Source organism: Lepidochelys kempii, chromosome 8 (assembly GCF_965140265.1).
Source record: "Lepidochelys kempii isolate rLepKem1 chromosome 8, rLepKem1.hap2, whole genome shotgun sequence".
NCBI lineage: Eukaryota > Metazoa > Chordata > Testudines > Cheloniidae > Lepidochelys > Lepidochelys kempii.
Window position 1 is genome coordinate 73,487,902 of NC_133263.1, and position 18,621 is coordinate 73,506,522.

An 18,621-nucleotide genomic window follows, 5' to 3' on the forward strand; every position below is an offset into this window, starting at 1 on the left:
ACCTGTAAAGCTAATCCAGCTGAAACAACTCTCTGCCCTCCCCATTTTTAATTCCGCTTATGGACAGTGGCTGCGAAGTGTTTTGTGTGTTGGATTGTTGTGCGTTGAGGAAGCAGGTTTCCTCAGAGAAAGGCTGTTCCATTTCCTGTGGCCATTCACTAGCTAGAAGGAAAACCTCTCCATGGGGTATCATAAACAAAGCACTTGTGACAAGCATTTATAAGGCTGCATCACAGAACACATTAAATTGCAGATTCCTGGTGACAAATTCATTTTTGCCAATAAGAACTAAGATCGTTCACTGCCCTCTATGAGGTCTATAATATTGCTAATTCACCTTTCTATCCCCCTTACCTCACTGCTTTGATTTATCTACTTATCTGTACTGACAGATCGAGGGATAGGAAGAGGGATCACCACCATTAAATATATATATAGCATTTCCCTTCCCATGCACAACTCTCTCAACACAATGGCTATCAGTTGCCAAGCAAATGAAGTACATGTAAGGAGAGAGATTTCAATGCAATTTGGAGCACAGAACTTGTCTACTCCAAGAGCCCAATCCTGGACCTCACAATGGTGGTGGGAAGTAACTGGAAAGCTGGTAGGTTTGGTCTCTTGAGAATTACCTAATCCTCTGGGGGCAGAGAGCCAGCACAGCAGCTTCAATGTTGCCTTACCAGCCCTGGTTGTAGGAGGCATGGCCAGGTTGTCTCCATGTCCTGGGGATTCCTAGCTTCCAGAATAGTCCTTCGGGTAGCTGGCAGCCAGTGCAAAGTACAAGAGCTCAAAGGCTGCACTATATTTTTCACCAGGGACTGCCTTAGTAGCCCTAAGATCAGTAGAGCCCTGTGCGGATACAAAATTTATATCCGTAGCCGATCCGCAAAAATGATCCACAGATGCAGATATCTGCACATATAAAGCGAATATCTGCGGATTTGCTGGGCTCTAAAGATCAGAGGTGTGTGTGTGCAGTATATGAGAGTAGCTTAACGTCACCTTTTCCTCCTCACCCCTGAACTACTCCACATGCACCTTGGAGCATCGTAGTCTCTGGGCCAGTGCTTTATGCAGCACTGCGCAAACTGTCCATGCTCAACAAATAATGGCAATTTAATGACTGTGGCCTTCAGTATAGGTGTCAAATCAGAGAAAGCACTGGTGCAGATGCCCCTGTGAAATGTGGAAAGATTTCCGCCCCAACCCCCAAGTTCCTGAAGCAATGTGGTTTGGACCAAATCTTTAGCGCCTTATTCAGGCAAACTCCCAATGACTACTGCTACCCAAAATTAATGGAGTAAGAATCTCAGGATTTGGCTCTCTAGTACAGTGGCTCTCATCTTTTCCAGATTACTGTACCCCTTTCAAGAGTCTTATTTGTCTTACATACTCCCAAGTTACACCTCACTTAATAAGTACTTGCTTACAAAATCAGACATAAAAACAAAAGTGTCACAGCAGACTATTATTGAAAAATTGCTTACTTTCTCATTTTTACCATATAATTATAAAATAAATCAATTGGAATATAAAAATTCTACTTACATTTCAGTGTATAGAATATAGAGCAGTATAAACAAGTCATTGTCTGCATGAAATTTTAGTGCTCTGTTATTGAAATCTGAATTTCTCAATCTTAAACAATGAATAGTTATACTAGAGCAGTGGTTCTCAACCAGCGGTATGTGTGCCCTGGGGGTACACAAAGGTCTTTCAGGGGCTACATCAACTCATCTAGATATTTGTCTAGTTTTACAACAGGCTACATAAAAAGTACTAGCGAAGTCAGTGCAAACTTCTTTTACAGGATTGAATGCCATGCTGTACCCTCAGGAGCAAAGGGCCAATTAACTACATACAGCTCTGTAGGAACACTAGTTACCTGTGTTGATCCTTCAGTCAGAGAAAGGAGATTAAGTAGGAAGTGTAAACCGGTGAAATGGTAACAGATTATGTCAGCATACTGATCTTCTCCCCAAACCCTTTAAAATGGGCATTTTAGATTCTGCACTTGGAATACTTTAAAAAAAATGTCCACTGGCTAACACCAGTTCAGTCTCAGCTCTATTGAGAACCCAAGAGCATATGAGCTTCTGACAGTGTTTTAAATGCTGTGTTGATTAAACTTACTTTGAGCAGGGACAGAAAACACAGTGCTTAAAATGGTGGAGGCAGCCAGCAACCTGTCTACTCTAGGGCTCCCAACATTGCTAACACCAATGGAGTGGAATCAGAGTTCCAACAGGGGAAAATTTTTGGAAAAAAAAAAATCCTGATTGTGGATAAGGTCTAAGCTGGCTTTCCTGTGGGAAGAGTAGAGTTCATCACGAGTTTTCCAAAAGAACACTTTCTATCCAAAAGTGCTGACTTGTCAAAATCAAAATGTTCTGGGGGATTGTTTCGATTTGGATGAAATTTCAACAGGAACCAGGCTGGTTTCCTGACAGCTTGCCTGATAGCTCCCTGTCAACCTAAGAGCCTGGATGCCCTGGGAGCCCCAGCTCCCACACAACCCAGATCCCCAGCTCTGGGGCAGCCTGCCAGGTGGGCTGTTGTGCTTCCCAGGCAAACTGCTACAAACCCGTAGCTCACACGGATACCCATTCCCCAATGGCCATACAGCTTTTCTGCAAAAAAAAAAAAATCCTTTTTTGTTGTTGTTGTTCCACTGTGGAATAAGAATTTTTTCGAAGTCTCAGACTTTCACAGAACAGAAAATGTGTTACCAACCACATTTGCGTGGAATGGAGCAGAGGAAACACAGTAATGTAGTTAGAAGATCAAAACATTCCCCTGCAGTGTTGGAAATTGAAACAAAAACAGCACTGATTTACTGCATGAAACCCATCTTGTTTCACTATCCAATATGAAGGAAGTGCAAAACGTAAAACAGGATAAATAGTAAGAAGTAAATGAGATTTTTACAATTCCTGTACGTCTAGCTAAGGTGGTGTCTTGGTAACACAAACTAAAACACTTCAAGTAAAAATATTTGAATGGCATGACAAAAGATTTTCAATTATTTTCTACAGTAAATTTTAGAGGCTTATTCAGCCATACCAGATTAAAGCCTGGTAGGAGGGATGGAAAGGAGACCAAGTCACACTACTTTAGAATTACTCTGGCAATATATGTTACACTTTTACTTAGAACTACCAACATTTACTGAGAAAAGGTTAAAACTAATCTGGGTTTTGTCAGAGGAGTTACACGGGTTTGCACGAGGGCTTAATTTGGCCCAAAATTTTCTAGGACTTAGAGAGGTGATACATGTCACATGAGATCGTGTTCAAAGCCTTGCAATGAGCTGCTTGACTTTCTAGTCTCACATTCTTAGAATAATTTAGCTCCCAAGATACTACCCTAAATATAAATCCAAGGCATTTTATAGTGGTTTTCCTAAAAATAGACAAAGTCAATGCTAAGAAAAAACCAACTATACAAGGAGGTAAATTTTGCACATACCGGTTAAAATAGCAAGTAACCACTGCTCCAGCGATAGTCATTTGCTGACAAGCCAGGATGAATTCACTTGTCCAGATAAGGCCGACTAAATGGTACCACCACATGTAGCGAATGCCAGACAGAATTTTATATTCTACTTGTCCTCCTGAAATGACTTGTGCACTCCCTGAGAAATCAAAGATATCAGAATATTAAATCACAACTCAGCAAACAAAACAGAACTTACGCATGTCCCATATATCCCATGTATTCACTTTTCTTCAGTAAAGTTATAAAATAGAATCCAGCTGTTTAGTTCAGCAATATTTACTAAAGCACACAACTAATTTTGAGAAAAATATTCTCATAGGTCCTAATGCCTCAGTTTTAAGTCAGGTCACTTTTACAGTTGCCAGTAAAGACAATAGGATCTGTGTTTGAGCAAGAATTTAGGAGAAACCAGGTTAAAACTTCAGGATCTGCTCTAAAATGAATGTTTGAGAAATAAACGAAAAATCTTCATTATCAAAATCTGAAATCAGATAAAGGTAAATTACAGAAATGTCTAAAAATTAAGTTTTCACTTATGAGGACAACAGCATTATTATGCGGACAAAGCACAACTGGAGTTGCAGCGAGCAAGGGATGCAAAGGTTAACAAGAAGGGTTTCTACAGGTACATTAGCAATAAGAAGGTGGTCAGGGAAAGTGTGGGACCCTTACTGAATGGGGGAGGCAACCTAGTGACAGATTATGTGGAAAAAACTGAAGTACTCAGTGCTTTTTTTGTCTTGGTCTTCACAGACAAGGTCAGCTCCCAGACTGCTGCACTGGGCAGCACTGTATGGGGAGGAGGTGAGCAGCCTTCAGTGGTGAAAGAATAGGTTAAGGACTATTTAGAAAAGCTGGACATGCAAAAGTTCATGGGGCCCAATCTAATGCATCCGAGGGTGCTGAGGGAGTTGCCTGATGTGATTGCAGAGCCATTGGCTATTATCTTTAAAAACTTGTGGCAATCGGGGGAGGTCCTGGATGATTGGAAAAATGCAAATATAGTGCCCATCTTTTAAAAAAGGAAGAAGGAGAATCCGGGGAACTACAGACCAGTCAGCCTCACCTCCATCCCTGGAAAAATTATGGAGCAGATCCTCAAGGAATCCATTTTGAAGCACTTGTACGACAGGAAGGTGATCAGGAACAGTCAACATGGATTCACCAAGTCATGCCTGACCAACCTGATTGCCTTCTGTGATAAGCTAACTGGCTCTGTGGATATGCGAAAAGCAGTGGATGTGATATATCTTGACTTTAGCAAAGCTTTTGATATGGTCTTCCACAGTATTCTTGCCAGCAAGTTTAAAAAAGTATGGATTGGATGAATGGACTATACGGTGGAAAGAAAACTGGCTAGATCGTCGGGCTCAGTGAGTAGTGATCAATGGCTTGATGTCTACTTGGCAGTCAGTATAAAGCAGAATGCCCCGGGGGTCTGTCCTAGGGCCAGTTTTGTTCAACATCTTCATTAATGATCTGGATGATGGGATGGACTGCACCCTCTGCAAGTTTGCGGATAATGCTAAACTGTGGGGAGAGGTACATACAATGGAGGGTAGGGATAAGGTCCAGGGTGACCTAGACAAATGGGAGGATTGGGCTAAAAGAAATCTGATGAAGTTCAACAAAGACAAGAGCAGAGTTCTGCACTTAGGACGGAAGAATCCCATGCACTGCTACAGCTGAGGACTGACTGGCTCAGTGGCAGTTCTGCAGAAAAGGACCTGGGGTTACAGTGGACAAGATGGTGGATATGAGTCAACAGTGTGCCCTTGTTGCCAAGAAGGATAACAGCATATTGAGCTGCATTAGTAGGAGCGTTGCCAGCAGATCGAGGGAAGTGATTATTCCCCTCTATTCGGCACTGGTGAGGCCACATCTGGAGTATTGCATCCAGTTTTGGGGCCCCCACCACAGAAAGGATGTGGACAAATTGGAGCGAGTTCAGCGGAGGGCAACGAAAATGATTAGGGGGCTGGGGCATATGACTTATGAGGAGAAGCTAAGGGAACTGGGATTATTTAGTCTGCAGAAGAGAAGAGGGAGGTGCGATTTGATAGCAGCCTTCAACTACCGGAAGGGGGGTTCCAAAGAGGATGGAGCTAGGCTGTTCTCAGTGATGGCAGATGACAGAACAAGAAGCAATGGTCTCAAGTTGCAGTGGGGGAGGTCTAGGTTGGATATTAGGAAATACTATTTCACTAGGAGGGTGGTGAAGCACTGGAATGGGTTACTGAGGGAAGTGGTGGAATCTCCATCCTCAGAGGTTTTTACGGCCCGGCTTATCTAAGCCCCCTGGCTGGGATGATTTAGTTGGGGTTGGTCCTGCTTTGAGCAGGGGGTTGGACTAGATGACCTCTTGAGGTCTCTTCCAACCCTAATCTTCTATGATTCTATGATTATACTAAAAGAGCAGGGAGAGAAAGATTGATGGGAAAGGTTAAAGATATATATGCACCATTGAAACAAAACAGAATGAAGTATATGTTATAGCTGTGACAAAACTAGGTTTTAGAATATTAAACAGACAAAATTCAATCCAAAAGTGAATGACATTGCTTTTTTTTTTAAACAGAATGTAGATATCTTTAAGATAACAAGAACTCTAAGGCTGTTTGCATCAGATGTGTATTCTTGAACATGAACACACATTTATATCTAATTATGCTAGCAAATTTTATTTCCACTTAAGTTGACGAGACGTGAACGTATTTCTTAAACAAATGAGGGCCTTACACAAAAGCCTAAAAGTAGCTACACAAAATTAGTGATGCACCGTCCCAAATGCTGAGTTCGAGTTAGACACTCCTATTTATAATTCCTGAATTTGAACTTTTGTTTGGGGGCGGGAGACAGAAACAGGATACTTTTTGTGGAAGGTCACTGGATCTGGAACTTACTCTCTTTATCACTTTGCCAGGGCTCAAATTTGCTGACCTTAAGGATACATCTCTAAGGGTGAGCTGTGGATATTCCTTGGTACTAACTTCCAGTACAGCATTGGTGCTGTCAATGTCAACTCTGTGAGTAGGGGCATGATAAGGAACTGTCCACTGATGTCCCTGCGGCCCGTGCTGCTTCCCACAGCTCCCATTGGCCGGGAATGGCGAATCCCAGCTACTGGGAGCTGCGGGCGGCTGTGCAAATGTAAACACACTGTCTCACGGCCCACCAGCAGATTACCCTAATGGGCCGCAGGTTGCCCACCACTGGTCTAGTGAGTAGAGCTGAGAATTGGAAGTCAAAACAGATGGGTTCTACCAAATTCAGGTAAACCTTGTTCTCATTGTTCCTTGGATCAAGAGTCATACCCTGCAACATGATGCAGCTGGACTAGACTACTAAAAAAGTTCATAGGTTGTAACACAGACTAGTTAATTGTTGCCCGTGAGGCAATCCTCACTGAAGTGAAGACAGTGATGCATGCACTGGTTATTTCATGTTCAGAAAGATGTCTGAACAGGAAAGCACTGTCATGAGCTGCAGGCATTTGAGAGAGGTTAGGACTGTGCACTGCTGTAAGCATGTTCATTCAGTGGAATACTGCTACTGAAATTTGGTTCTAATGTTTTTTAGACCTGTGAAAATTCAAGTTACTTTACAAGTGGAAAATCCTTTGATACCATTTCTCTCTTTCCCCCACCCCACCCTCTTTTTTCTTTTTTTTTTTAAAAAGCAGACCCAAGAGTTATTTTTCTTTCTCAGAGAACTCTGAAATGGAGCACATTTCCACATACCATCAAAGTAAATTTCATCCCATGCACTGTACATTTGTGTCTCATTTTGTATTCTGAACATTTCTCAACTCCATTAACTCTTCCAGCAGTTTTAGGCTCCTATGTTCTTACAACATGTACAACTAGCCAAACATGCTCATATATCAATTGTAATCATGACCAGCAGCAACTGTGCAATACAGTGGATAAGATAAATGGAGGTCTCTTCAGCATTCAATTTCATTTGAAGAGAAGTCATTTCCTTCAGTAGCAGAACTGAGGACTTTTTCCTGGTGTTCAACCTTTACTTTTGAACATTCCTATTATGCAAATTGTTAGGATATTTTACTTCTGTGCCAACAGACTGGTTAAAACAATTAATGAATGTCTGCAGCACAAACAGTAATTTCATTGCTCTTAACACCCACTGCCATTTAAAATAATGACTAACAGTAACAGCCTTGGCTAAACAGAAATTGTCATGGGCTAGTATTGTGTGCATGTGTATCATTGCCCTCTGCTGGATGTCATCATGTGTCGGTGATCACTTTCTTTGCTGAGTAAGAGGAGCCAAAGATCATGTGTAGTATTCCCTCATGGTGTCTGTCTGTGCCTGACTGATACCCTTTGTATCTATAATTACCAGGCACATACAAATCTGATGACAGAATAATGCATTATATTATGTTTCACATATAAAGATGAGAGTATATTGATAGCATGGATCAAACAGCAAGGATCTCTCTGACATCCTATTAAAAAATACATTTCCTTTCCTCGTCATTCCAGTGTGATCTGGTCATGGAGGCACAAAAAACAGAACAAAACCCCAGAATATGGTTCTACTTTGTCTGCAGTATATTTTTCTTCCAGCAGCATAATCACAGCAGAGAAGTCGTTCTCCGAAAATCAGTCCTGCCACTGCAGCCATTTGCCAATTCCAAGTGGTTAATAAGTGACTAAAATCCCCATTGTTGGGCCATGACATTGCAGAAAGCTGCCTAATCTATATATACTTTTCTTTGCATCAGAGTAACAAATCTAATACTTCAAAAAAATGTTAGTCAGATACCAAGATGTTGCCATAGCATTTTCAGAAAGACTTTGAAAAGTTTCTCCATCTGATTCACTAGCCCAATACTACAGCCTTATATCAGTCACAGCCAAAGAGATGCACAATATCAATATCAAACAGTGTATTTTGTGACTTGCAGACTTCTGTCATACATTCTACGGGAGTGGCTATTGGGAATTTTTTACTGATGTCTGGAGAAACCAGAAGTTTTAAACGGTTGGAACTCCTAGGAACCGGAAATCATATTTTCCTCAATTAATCAATTCCACTGTGGGCAACAAAGAACAATTGGCCAGAAAGTACTAACTCAGAACTGATTTCCCAGTTCTTGCTACTATGAAAATATTTTCCACTTTTAATGCTTCCTGCTGCAGAGTCAGGAAAGGTTTCACCATTGTTCTATAAAATTTGTGTTTCCTCCCAACTGAATTTACTTTGTAGCTGCTCCTTTTTCACACATGAGAATATACAATTAAGTTAGCTGGATTTAGTTGGAATATCTTGGATCTGACAAGAAATTTACTTTTACCACTGGTTTATCTGCAGCACATCTTTACTGTGATAGTTGTACTCCTCACTATACTCAGAGATACATTTTCATTATGTGAAAATCTCGCCTAGCACTCCTATCTTACACTTATGCTCAGTATCCTATTCCTGATGTGGATTTCACTGTTTCTGCCAAATTCATATATGAGAGAACACACATTACAGTACCACTACTGGAATACCACAAGGCCATTTCTAGTTCTACAACAAAACAACCCTACTGGATTTTCAAAATCCTCACTGAGCTCCATTCTCATTAGAATACATAGTTACAACCGGTGCCACTTGATTTTTGTGCTAACTCCAGTCTCTTGCAATTTGGCATCTCATCTGGCATTTGTCCAAGACATATAGATTTGCAGTACACTTCGCTTCAGCCGCTCTTACAGCCCCTGATTTAGCAAGGTAGTTAAACAGGTGCGTAACTTTAAATATACAAGTAGTCTCACTGAAGTGAGGCTGCTCATGTATTCAAAGTTAGGTATGTGCTAAAGTACCTTGCGCAACCGGGGCTATAGTTATCTGATCCTCCCAAGGAGTTAGCTTCTTCTCAATGTAACAATAGATATTAAAAATTACATAAACAAGGTGATCTGCATGGATGGATAAAGATCAGCTGCATCACAGTTGAAACATGGATCAAGTGCCTCAGAGTTACAAGATGCACAGAGGTTGTAAATATTACAGAACTGCAAGAAGCACAAGGGAAACCTTAACAGGTGCAACACAGTAGCAATTCAATTTCATTAGCCCATCTCCTCAAGCTGCACATAACTAAAAACAGCTATTTGCTGAAAAAATGTAAATATATATGATATCAGAAAATATTTTGAGAATGATGTTAAGTCCAAAGTAAAATTAAGTGGGCGCTTAGCCGAAAATTAGAAACTGCTATGACGGAAAGGTAAAGATTTTACAAACTGAGCCCCTTCTGAGAAACACAGAAGGCTGGAGTTCTCAAATGACCAGCACCTGGAGGTTCAGAGCAGTATTCTGATCTCCCTCAAAAAACCCAGAAACAACAGAGAGCAAGAAAAAGTTTTCTTCCATTTCCACAATCAGTTGATTCCAGAGAGAGTGGAAAATACAAAAGCTGTTCTGATAATACACTATGGAATACGAACCTTGTAAAACCTAGATGAGATTTTATATTGAAGAGTGTATTTAAAACAAAACAAAAAATTATTTTTTTTTGCAGACTGTCAAATAAAATACTATTTATTTTAGAGTAGGAAGATTTACCCCTACTGTATGGAGTTGTTTCAGATTCTATACCTCCCCCAGAAACCCCTGCTAACTTTTTGCCATTTTACAGTAAAATTTTCTTTGAAAAAATAAGTGTTTCTCTCCCCCCACATGCAAGAATAATACAGAATTAACAGAGAAAATTGTGAAATTGGCTTGCACAAAGTTTGCCGTCAATTGCACAAAGTAAACCTATTTTACTCTAATTTTAGGTGTTATTTGAATAAGAATCAGAAAATATTAAGCTATATAATTGCTTACATAAATGTATACAGTTAGTGTACCCTCCCAGGTAGCAAAAAATGTACCAAATCTAGTGTAAAGGTTCCAGAGTTAGTTGTAAATCAACATGTTGTAATGGTATCATCAACCAGTGAGAATGCACCTTAGAAAATAGCTACAAAACAAGGAAAAGTTGATTAAAATCAATTATTTAAATCAAGGCTTTCTCCTTGGTCATTTAAATCATGATTTAAATTGCTGATTTATATCATCTTAATTTAAATCAATACACCCTGTGAAGAACTATTACGTGGCCCTGACCCAGCAAATGACTTAAGCACAAGTCTAAGTGCACTTCTGGATTAGGGCCAACATGAGTAAGAGTGTCAGAAACTGGCTCTTACAGAGCATCATATGGATTTAGATATTTAGAACTTAATAATTTTGAAATATGAACACCTGAACTGTTTCCTAATGGTTAGAGCATGGGATTGGGAGTCAGAATGACTATTATATTCCTCATTCAGACTATCCTCCTGTGTAAAAAGGATTTTGAGAGGCTTAGTTGTTCTCTGTAAAGCACTTTGAACTCCTCTGATGACAGTACATTAATTTTGCACTTATGTTAATCTTAATAAAGTATGACAATTGTGACAATTCAAGCAATGATGAAAGATGAAAAAACGGATACCTATCTTTCGTAACTGCTGTTCTTTGAGATGTGTTATTCATGTCCATTCCATTCTAGGTGTATGCGTGCCCACATGCGCAGTCGTCGGGTGATTTTTGCCTTCGTGGTATCTGTAGGGTTGGCAGTGGTGCCCCCTTGAGGCCACACACATGTGCTGGTATATCAGGCTCTGCTGTCCCTATGCAAAAATGAAAGGTTTTTTCATTTTTTCTTCTTCGAGTGCTTGCTCATGTTGATTCCATTCTAGGTGACTCACAAGCAGTGCCAATGGAAATGGGCTCGGAGTTCACGGTCTTGCAGCACTGCCCTGCCGAAGCCAGCATCGCCCCGGGACTGCTGGGTCAGCGCATAATAGGATGTAAATGTGTGGACAGACAACCAGGTAGCAACTCTACAGATGTCCTAGATCAGCACCTGCGATAAGGCGGCACCAGATGATGCTTGAGCTCTAGTCGAGTGCGATTTGACTATTGTCGGTGGAGGCACACTAGCCAGCTCGTAGCAGTATCAGGGATGCAGACTGTGATCCAGGATGAAATCCTTTGAGCAGACATAGGCACAGATATTCTGTCTGCCACCGCCACGAACAGCTGCACTGGCTTTACGGAACAGCTTTCTCCTATCGATATAGAAGGCCAACGCCCTCTGGACGTCCAGTGCATGTAACCTGCACTCCTCTTTGGATTTATGGGGCTTCAGAAAGAAGACCGGTAAGAAAACATTCTGGCCTGTATGAAACTGGGAAACTACCTTGGACAGGAACGCCGGGTGTGGCCGCAGCTAGATCTTATCTTTGTAGAATACCATATAGTTGTGGTTCTGATGCAAGCTCTGATCTCAGACACTCTGCAGGCGGGCATATCCGCCGCCAGGAATGCAACCTTCCAGGAGAGAATGAGAAGAGAGCAGGAAGCCAGAGGTTCGAAGGGAGGCCCATGAGCTTCGACAGCACGAGATTCAAATCCCAGGGAGGGACAGGATCCCAGACATGAGGGTAAAGAGACACTCCAGACCTTTCAGAAACCAGGGAGTCATGTTGTGAGTGAAGACCGACTGCACTTGGAATGGAGGGTGGAAAGCCAAAATAGCAGCCAGGTGGACAGTGATCGACAAAAAAGGACAAGCCCTGAAGTTTGAGGTGCAGAAGATAGTCTAGGATCACCTGCAGCAAGGCCCGCTCGGCCCAGATGTGCCAATCCAAGGCCCAGCACATTAATCTTTTCCACTTTGCCTGATAGGTCACGCTGGTGGAGGGCTTTCTGCTACCCAGCAAGACCTGGTGCACCTGGGTCGAGCATTCCTGCTGGTCCGGATTCAGCCATGCAGCAGCAGCCAGGCTGTCAAGTACAACGCCTCCAGGTTTGGGTGCAGGAGACTGCCGTGGTTCTGGGACAGGAGGTCCAGCCAGAGAGGGAGCCGCAATGGCTCGGTTACCAAAAGTTCCAGCAGCATGCCAAACCAGTGCTGGCGAGGCCACTTGGGGGCTATCAGGATAACCCTCGTCCTGTCCTGTTTGATCTTCACGAGAACACTGTGGATCAATGGCACTGGTGGAAAGGAGTACATCAGGGCTCCCGACCACAGAAGCAGGAAAGCATTGGACAGGAACCCCTGTCCATCTCCTGGAGTGAAGAGAACACGTGGCATTTCCTGTTCTGGCGGGACACAAGCAAGTCCACCTGAGGAGTTCCCCACTTTTGGAAGATCATACTGGCCACCTCTGGATGGAGCAACCACTTGTGGTGAGACAAGAAGGTCCTGCTGAGGTGATCTGCTAGCACATTCTTTGTGTTGGGCAGGTGTGTGGCTACCAGATGAATGGCATGCCGCATACAGAAGTGCCAAAGGCTGAAAGCTTCTTGACAAATGGCCAACAACCTGGCTCAGCCCTGTCTGTTGATGTAATACATCGCAGCAATAATGTCTGTAAGTACCAGCACCACCTTGACCCTCAGGTGGGGCAAGAAAGCCTGGCAGACCAGGCAAACCGCTCAGAGCTCCCTGACATTCACATGGAGGGACAGATTGTCCCGCAACCATCAGCTCTAGGTGCTCAGCTCAGCCAGGTGGGCTCCCTAGCCCAGGTCCGAAGCATCAGAGATCAGGGTCAGCAACAGGGACGGGGTCAAGAAGGGGACTCCTTCCAACACTGACCCAGTGTCCAACCACCAATCCAGGGATGACAGGATGTTATCCGTCGCCAGGACCACCCAGTCTAGAGTGTATCTGTTTGGGGTGTAAACCAACGCCAACCATGCTTGCAGAGGCCAGAGGTAGAGCCTGACATGACTGACCACGTATGTACAGGCGGCCATGTGGCCCAGCAACTACAGGCAGGTGCGAGCCGTGGTGAGCGGGTGGTTCTCGACATGCAACATCAGGTCCGACGTGGCCTGACAACACGCCGCCGGGAGGAATGATCTGGCTCATGTGGGGTCGAGAACTACCCCTATGAATTCTACGCATTGGAGTGGCCTTAAGGTGGATTTTTTCTTGTTTATCAACAGACCCAGGTGGTGGCAGGTGGAACGCACCAGATCGAGGCTTCTCTGTACTTGATCCCGGACCTGCTCTTGATGAGCCAGTTGTCAAGATACAGGAAGACCTGGACCCCTCGACGTCTGAGGTAAGCAGCCACTGGTGCCACACATTTTGTAAAGACCCCTGAAGCCGATAAGAGGCCAAAGGGAAGTGCTGTAAATTGGAAATGGCATTCACCCACTATAAAATGGAGGAAACGTCTGTGACCTTGGAATATGGAGATGTGGAAATGCCCTACAAGTCGAGGGCAGAGTACCAGTCTCCCAGATCCAGGAAAGGGATGATGGAGGCCAGGGAGACCATGTGAAACTTCAACTTTTTGAGAGACTTGTTGAGTAGGAAGTAGTGGGAGAATCGTTTCCCTTCATGTACTGAGTGACCGCCTCCACCACCCCCAGGTGCAGGAGGTTCTCAACCTCCTGAATGAGGAGTTCCTTGTGAGAAGCATCCCTGAAGAGGGATGGGAGGGAGGGGCGGCCGAAAACTGCAGGGTGTAACCATGAGAATCTATGTCCAGCACCCAACAGTCCAAGGTGACTTGGGACTAGACTGAACAGAAGAGACGAAGATGGTGGAGGAAAGCAGGGCGGATCCTGGAAGGTGACTGGGGCATCACTCACGTCCGCACCCTCAAAACGAGCCATTCTGGCCCCTGGAATGTTTTGCTGGGCCAGGCTGCACGGGTGAGTGGGAGGAGGAAGGGTTACAGCGGCTGAAACTAGCGTCTCTGTGTCTTCTTTTTGCAGATCCTTGACGAGAGCGCCACGGTCTAGGCAGCAGGGGCGACCAGAACTACTTTCTCGCAGGCTGCAGTGTATGCACGCCCAGTGAGTGAAGGGTGGCCCTGGTATGCTTTAGCCCATGCAGCCTTGCATCCATCTGGTCAGAAAAAAGACCATTCCCATTGAATGGGAGGTCCTAGATGGATGTCAGCATTTCTTAGGAGAGACCTGCAGCCTGAAGCCAGGAGCTGCGCCTCATTACCACTGCAGACGCGACTACCCCGGCTGCCGAGTCCGCTGTGTCCCACGCCATCTGAAGTGAGCAATCTGTCAGCCATAGTGCCCTCCAGGGTGCCAAATTCCTGGGCCAAACCCTGTGAAAGGGATTCCTTGAACTTATGGAGGGATTCCCATAAAGTTCTAATGGCCCAAGAGGGCCTGATGGTTCGCCACCCAGAACTGTAAACTGGCCGTCGAGTAAATTTTTTCCCCCAAACAGATCCAACCATTTGGCCTCTTTATTCTTGGGGGTCGAACTGGTATGCCCCTGCTTGTCTCTTTCATTGGCCGCAGAGACCACCAGCAAGCCTGGGGGAGGGTGGGTATAGAGGTATTTAAACCCTTTGGCCAGGACAAAGTATTTCTTTTGGGCCCTTTTTGATGTGGGAGGAATGGAGGAAGGAGTTTGCCAGAGGCCCTCGGCAACCTTGAGGACACCGTCATACACTGGTAGCGAGACAAAGGTTGGGGTAGAGGCTGACAAGACATTCAACAAGGTGTCTGCCTACTCAGCCATTTCCTCCACCTCCAGGCTCAAGTTCTCAACCACCCAACACAGCAGGGCCTGGTGTTCTTTGAAATTGTCCAGCAGGCTGGCCCTCGAGGGTCTCGCAACCACCTCATCTGGGGAAGAGGACATGATTTCACCACCAGGGAAGGCTCCGGGGCATCTTCCCCTGTCTGGGAGGGAGGCTTAGGGGTGGGGACAGTGTCCTCTGTCTTGACCACAGATCATGCCTCATGCACAGAGCCTGGTGCCATCAACGCCGCCAGCTGTTGCTTTGAGGTGGCGGCTGATGAGCAGTGTGAAGGGGGCATTGCCACAACCAGCATTCCCCATGCGCCCCAATAAGGCCACTGGCCATGCTGCCAAGTCAGCGCTGTTGATGTCGATGCAGCCTCGGGTGCCCATTCGCACCGGTGCAGTCTAGGTGAGGGGCTGAACTGGGCTTCCGTGCCAGAGGAATCCCTGTCCGGTGACCACAGTGGGGCCATCGACGCTTGGGTCTGTTGAATGACTGTTGTTGTTGGAGAACAGTGCCCAGTGCGAGGTGATCGGTGCTGGTATCAGGAGAACCGGTGCCGGGGGGACTGGAGACGCAACAGAGAGTGCTCCCACGAGGCAGGTGACCGGGCCCTGCGCCGAGAGGACGATCGGTGTGAGGGTGAGCAGCGTTGGTAGTACGGAGACTGGCGTCTTGCTCTAGGTGATGCACGTTAAGACAGCGGTGACCGCAAATGTGAACGAGCCCCAGAGGGTCTGGGCTGCTTTGTCTAGGGGGATCAGTGGCACTCCACTGCCCCGTTAAGGGTCTTAGCGGCTGGCTTGCCCTCGTGGGGAGCCTTTGCCGGTTCCTTAGGCGCATGCTGCATTGGTGGCACGGGCGGAGGCCTGTGTTCTCTCGGGGAATCTATGAAGGCGCTGGTACCACCAGAGTTTTTGGTCCCATGCTGCTCCCAGGAGTCGGTGGTGGACCTTTCATGGAGCTAAAGGCCTCGACCAGGGAGGTACAAGTGCACAGCTCCAGAGTGGCCAGGGGGCCCAAAGCAGGTCCCTTGCCTGATGACCATGGCCCTTTTTGCCCAGTGCTGCGGAGTCATGCTTTTTGGTCTTCTTTTTGGGCACTGGAGCCAGGGGCGCACTGCGCACCGAGGCTGAGGTACATGGCGAGTCCTGATGGGGCTGCACGAAGGCCGGGCACAGGGTGGACTCCATGAGGAGAGCCCGTAGCCGAATATCCTGCTCCTTTTGTGTGCAGGGCCGGAAGTTCTTACAAATTCGGCACTTGTCTCTAACGTGTGACTCCCCTAAGCTCCTGAGGCAGCTGCAATGGGGGGTCACTTACAGGCATAGGCCTGCTGCAGTCCGAGCAGGGATTAAACCCAGGAGACCGGGACATGCCCCTCCTGGGGCAAAGTCCCTGCTGGGACCCTAACTGCTAACTATTAATTACACTTAACAACTACATAACACTAACTACTAGAAACAAACTACTTACAAGGCCCTAAGGCTCGAAGTCAGTAGACAAAAAAAACCCGCTAGCCCTTGCAATGCAAGGAAAGGTGCTCTGACTAACCACCATGGGCGGTAAGAAGGAACTGAAAGGGCGTAGGGTCAGCGGTGCCTGATATACTGGCACGTGTGCATGGCATTCAAGGGGGCGCCACTGCTGACCCTACAGATACCGCTAAGGTAAAAAATCTCTGAAGACCGTGCACCTGGGCGCGCACACACCTAGAATGGAATTGACTTGAGCAAGCACTTGAAGAAGAATGAAAATGAGTTACTCAATAGAAAGTTTTTCAAACTACATTAATGGCATCTAGTGGATTATGGGTGTTACTACAGTTTTCTTTTACTCAACTGGTAGTAACAAACAAGTATCACTTGAATTATTAACAATAGCCACTGTTTAACTTTGATGTACGCCCATGCCATAATCTGATTAGAAGCAGAATTAAAGCTCATAAAAGCTCACTTGCAATTAGGAAAACTAATGAACACATGGGTTGATATTTCTGTATCTACTTAACACCTACTTTAACACTCATACTGTCACTTTAGTTTGTTTTAAGTAACATGCACATTCTCACTATAAATATTAATACTTTAACTGGCTAAATGGCTGAAAATTACAACTATTGACACATCTGTTAAAAACAACCCAGGCACAGGACTGAAAACAAACTCTTAATGAAGTATACAGCAATACTCGGGAAACACCCAACTATATCATCTTGCACTTCTCATCAAATTGATCCTATTACACTAGCCAAAATATTTATAACCTCTACCTCTCTTCTGTATCCCAAAGAGACTAATAACCTTTTTAAACACGTTGGACTCACTTGGCATTTTCCGAATTTAGATTCAACAAGGACAAACTTCACACACAGTCTTTTGTTGCACATTGGAGACTTACAGTAAAGGTTCCTTTGGGTTTTTGTGCATTCTCTCATAGTCAGCTCTGCTTAAATGAAGAATGTTTGTGTTGTTTCCTCTAGCATTCCTGGCCATTAGTATTTCAAATTTAGTGTATTCTGATTCATTCTAACTAACAGCTACCAGCTTTACTAGAGTTACTGTAGTTTACCTGACTAATACCTTGTACTTAGATCTAACTTCTGACCAAATAGAGCTGTTCAAAAACTGCATGAAAAGCAATCCTATACTACCTAAAAATGAGTAGTTACACCCATACAGCTTAAATGCATAAGCTTTATCCAAATTAATAAAAGGCCTTAACCCAGAGGTGGGCAAACTACGGCCCGCGGGCCACATCTGGCCCGTGGGACTGTCCTGCCCAGCCCCTGAGCTCCTGGCCGGCGAGGCTGGCCCCTGGCCCCACCCCCACTGTTCCCCCTCCCACACAGCCGCGCAGGCAAAAGGGCTGCAAGCTCCTGCCGCTCTGAGCGGCATGGTAAGGGGGCAGCGGTGGGGGGGGGGTTGGGTAGGGGGTCCCGGGGGGCAGTCAGGGGACAGGGAGCGGTTGGATGGGGCGAAGGTTCTGGGGCGGTCAGGGGTCGGGGCACAGAAGGGGTTGGATAGGGCATGGGAGACCTGGGGGGCCTATCAGGGGGCAGGGGTGTGGATAGGTCGGTGCAGTCAGGGGACAGGGAGCAGGGGAGGTTGGATACGGGATGGGACCCCAGGGGTCAGTTTGGGGCAGGAGGTCCCAGGAGGGGGTAGTCAGGGGACAAGGAGCAAGGGGGGGTTGGATGGGTCAGGGGGCGAATAGGGGCAGGGGACAGGCTTTTGGGGGGGCACAGCCGTCCCTAACCGGCCCTCCATACAGTTTCACACCCCGATGTGGCCCTCGGGCCAAAAAGTTTGCCCACCCCTGCCTTAACCTGATGAAAGCAACCCACTACCTAAAGCTCCAATGGCCTCCTGAGCTATACCACTGCACTGACCATTCACAATTCTGAAAGGGGTGCTTCCCTTTCAGTAACAACCACATAGTGCAGCATCTGGCATTCCCAGGCCACATGTGACCAGCACAAATAAGGCACAAAAATTACAAGCTAAGACGAGTGCTTTGAAGAAGCATCTAGGATGACATCTCAAAGCAAAGT

At 45.4% G+C, this 18,621-nt stretch overlaps 1 protein-coding gene across 3 annotated transcripts in view; it reads right to left on the reverse strand.

Annotated features, from left to right (window-relative positions):
* SLC44A3 (solute carrier family 44 member 3) overlaps positions 1-18,621 on the reverse strand; it is a 73,803-nt gene that overhangs the window by 28,918 nt on the left and 26,264 nt on the right. For all 3 annotated transcript variants that reach the window (XM_073356997.1, XM_073356999.1, XM_073356996.1), the window contains one exon: positions 3,472-3,637. In XM_073356997.1, the coding sequence (XP_073213098.1) occupies positions 3,472-3,637 (166 nt within the window). The remainder of the gene's footprint in view (positions 1-3,471; positions 3,638-18,621) is intronic.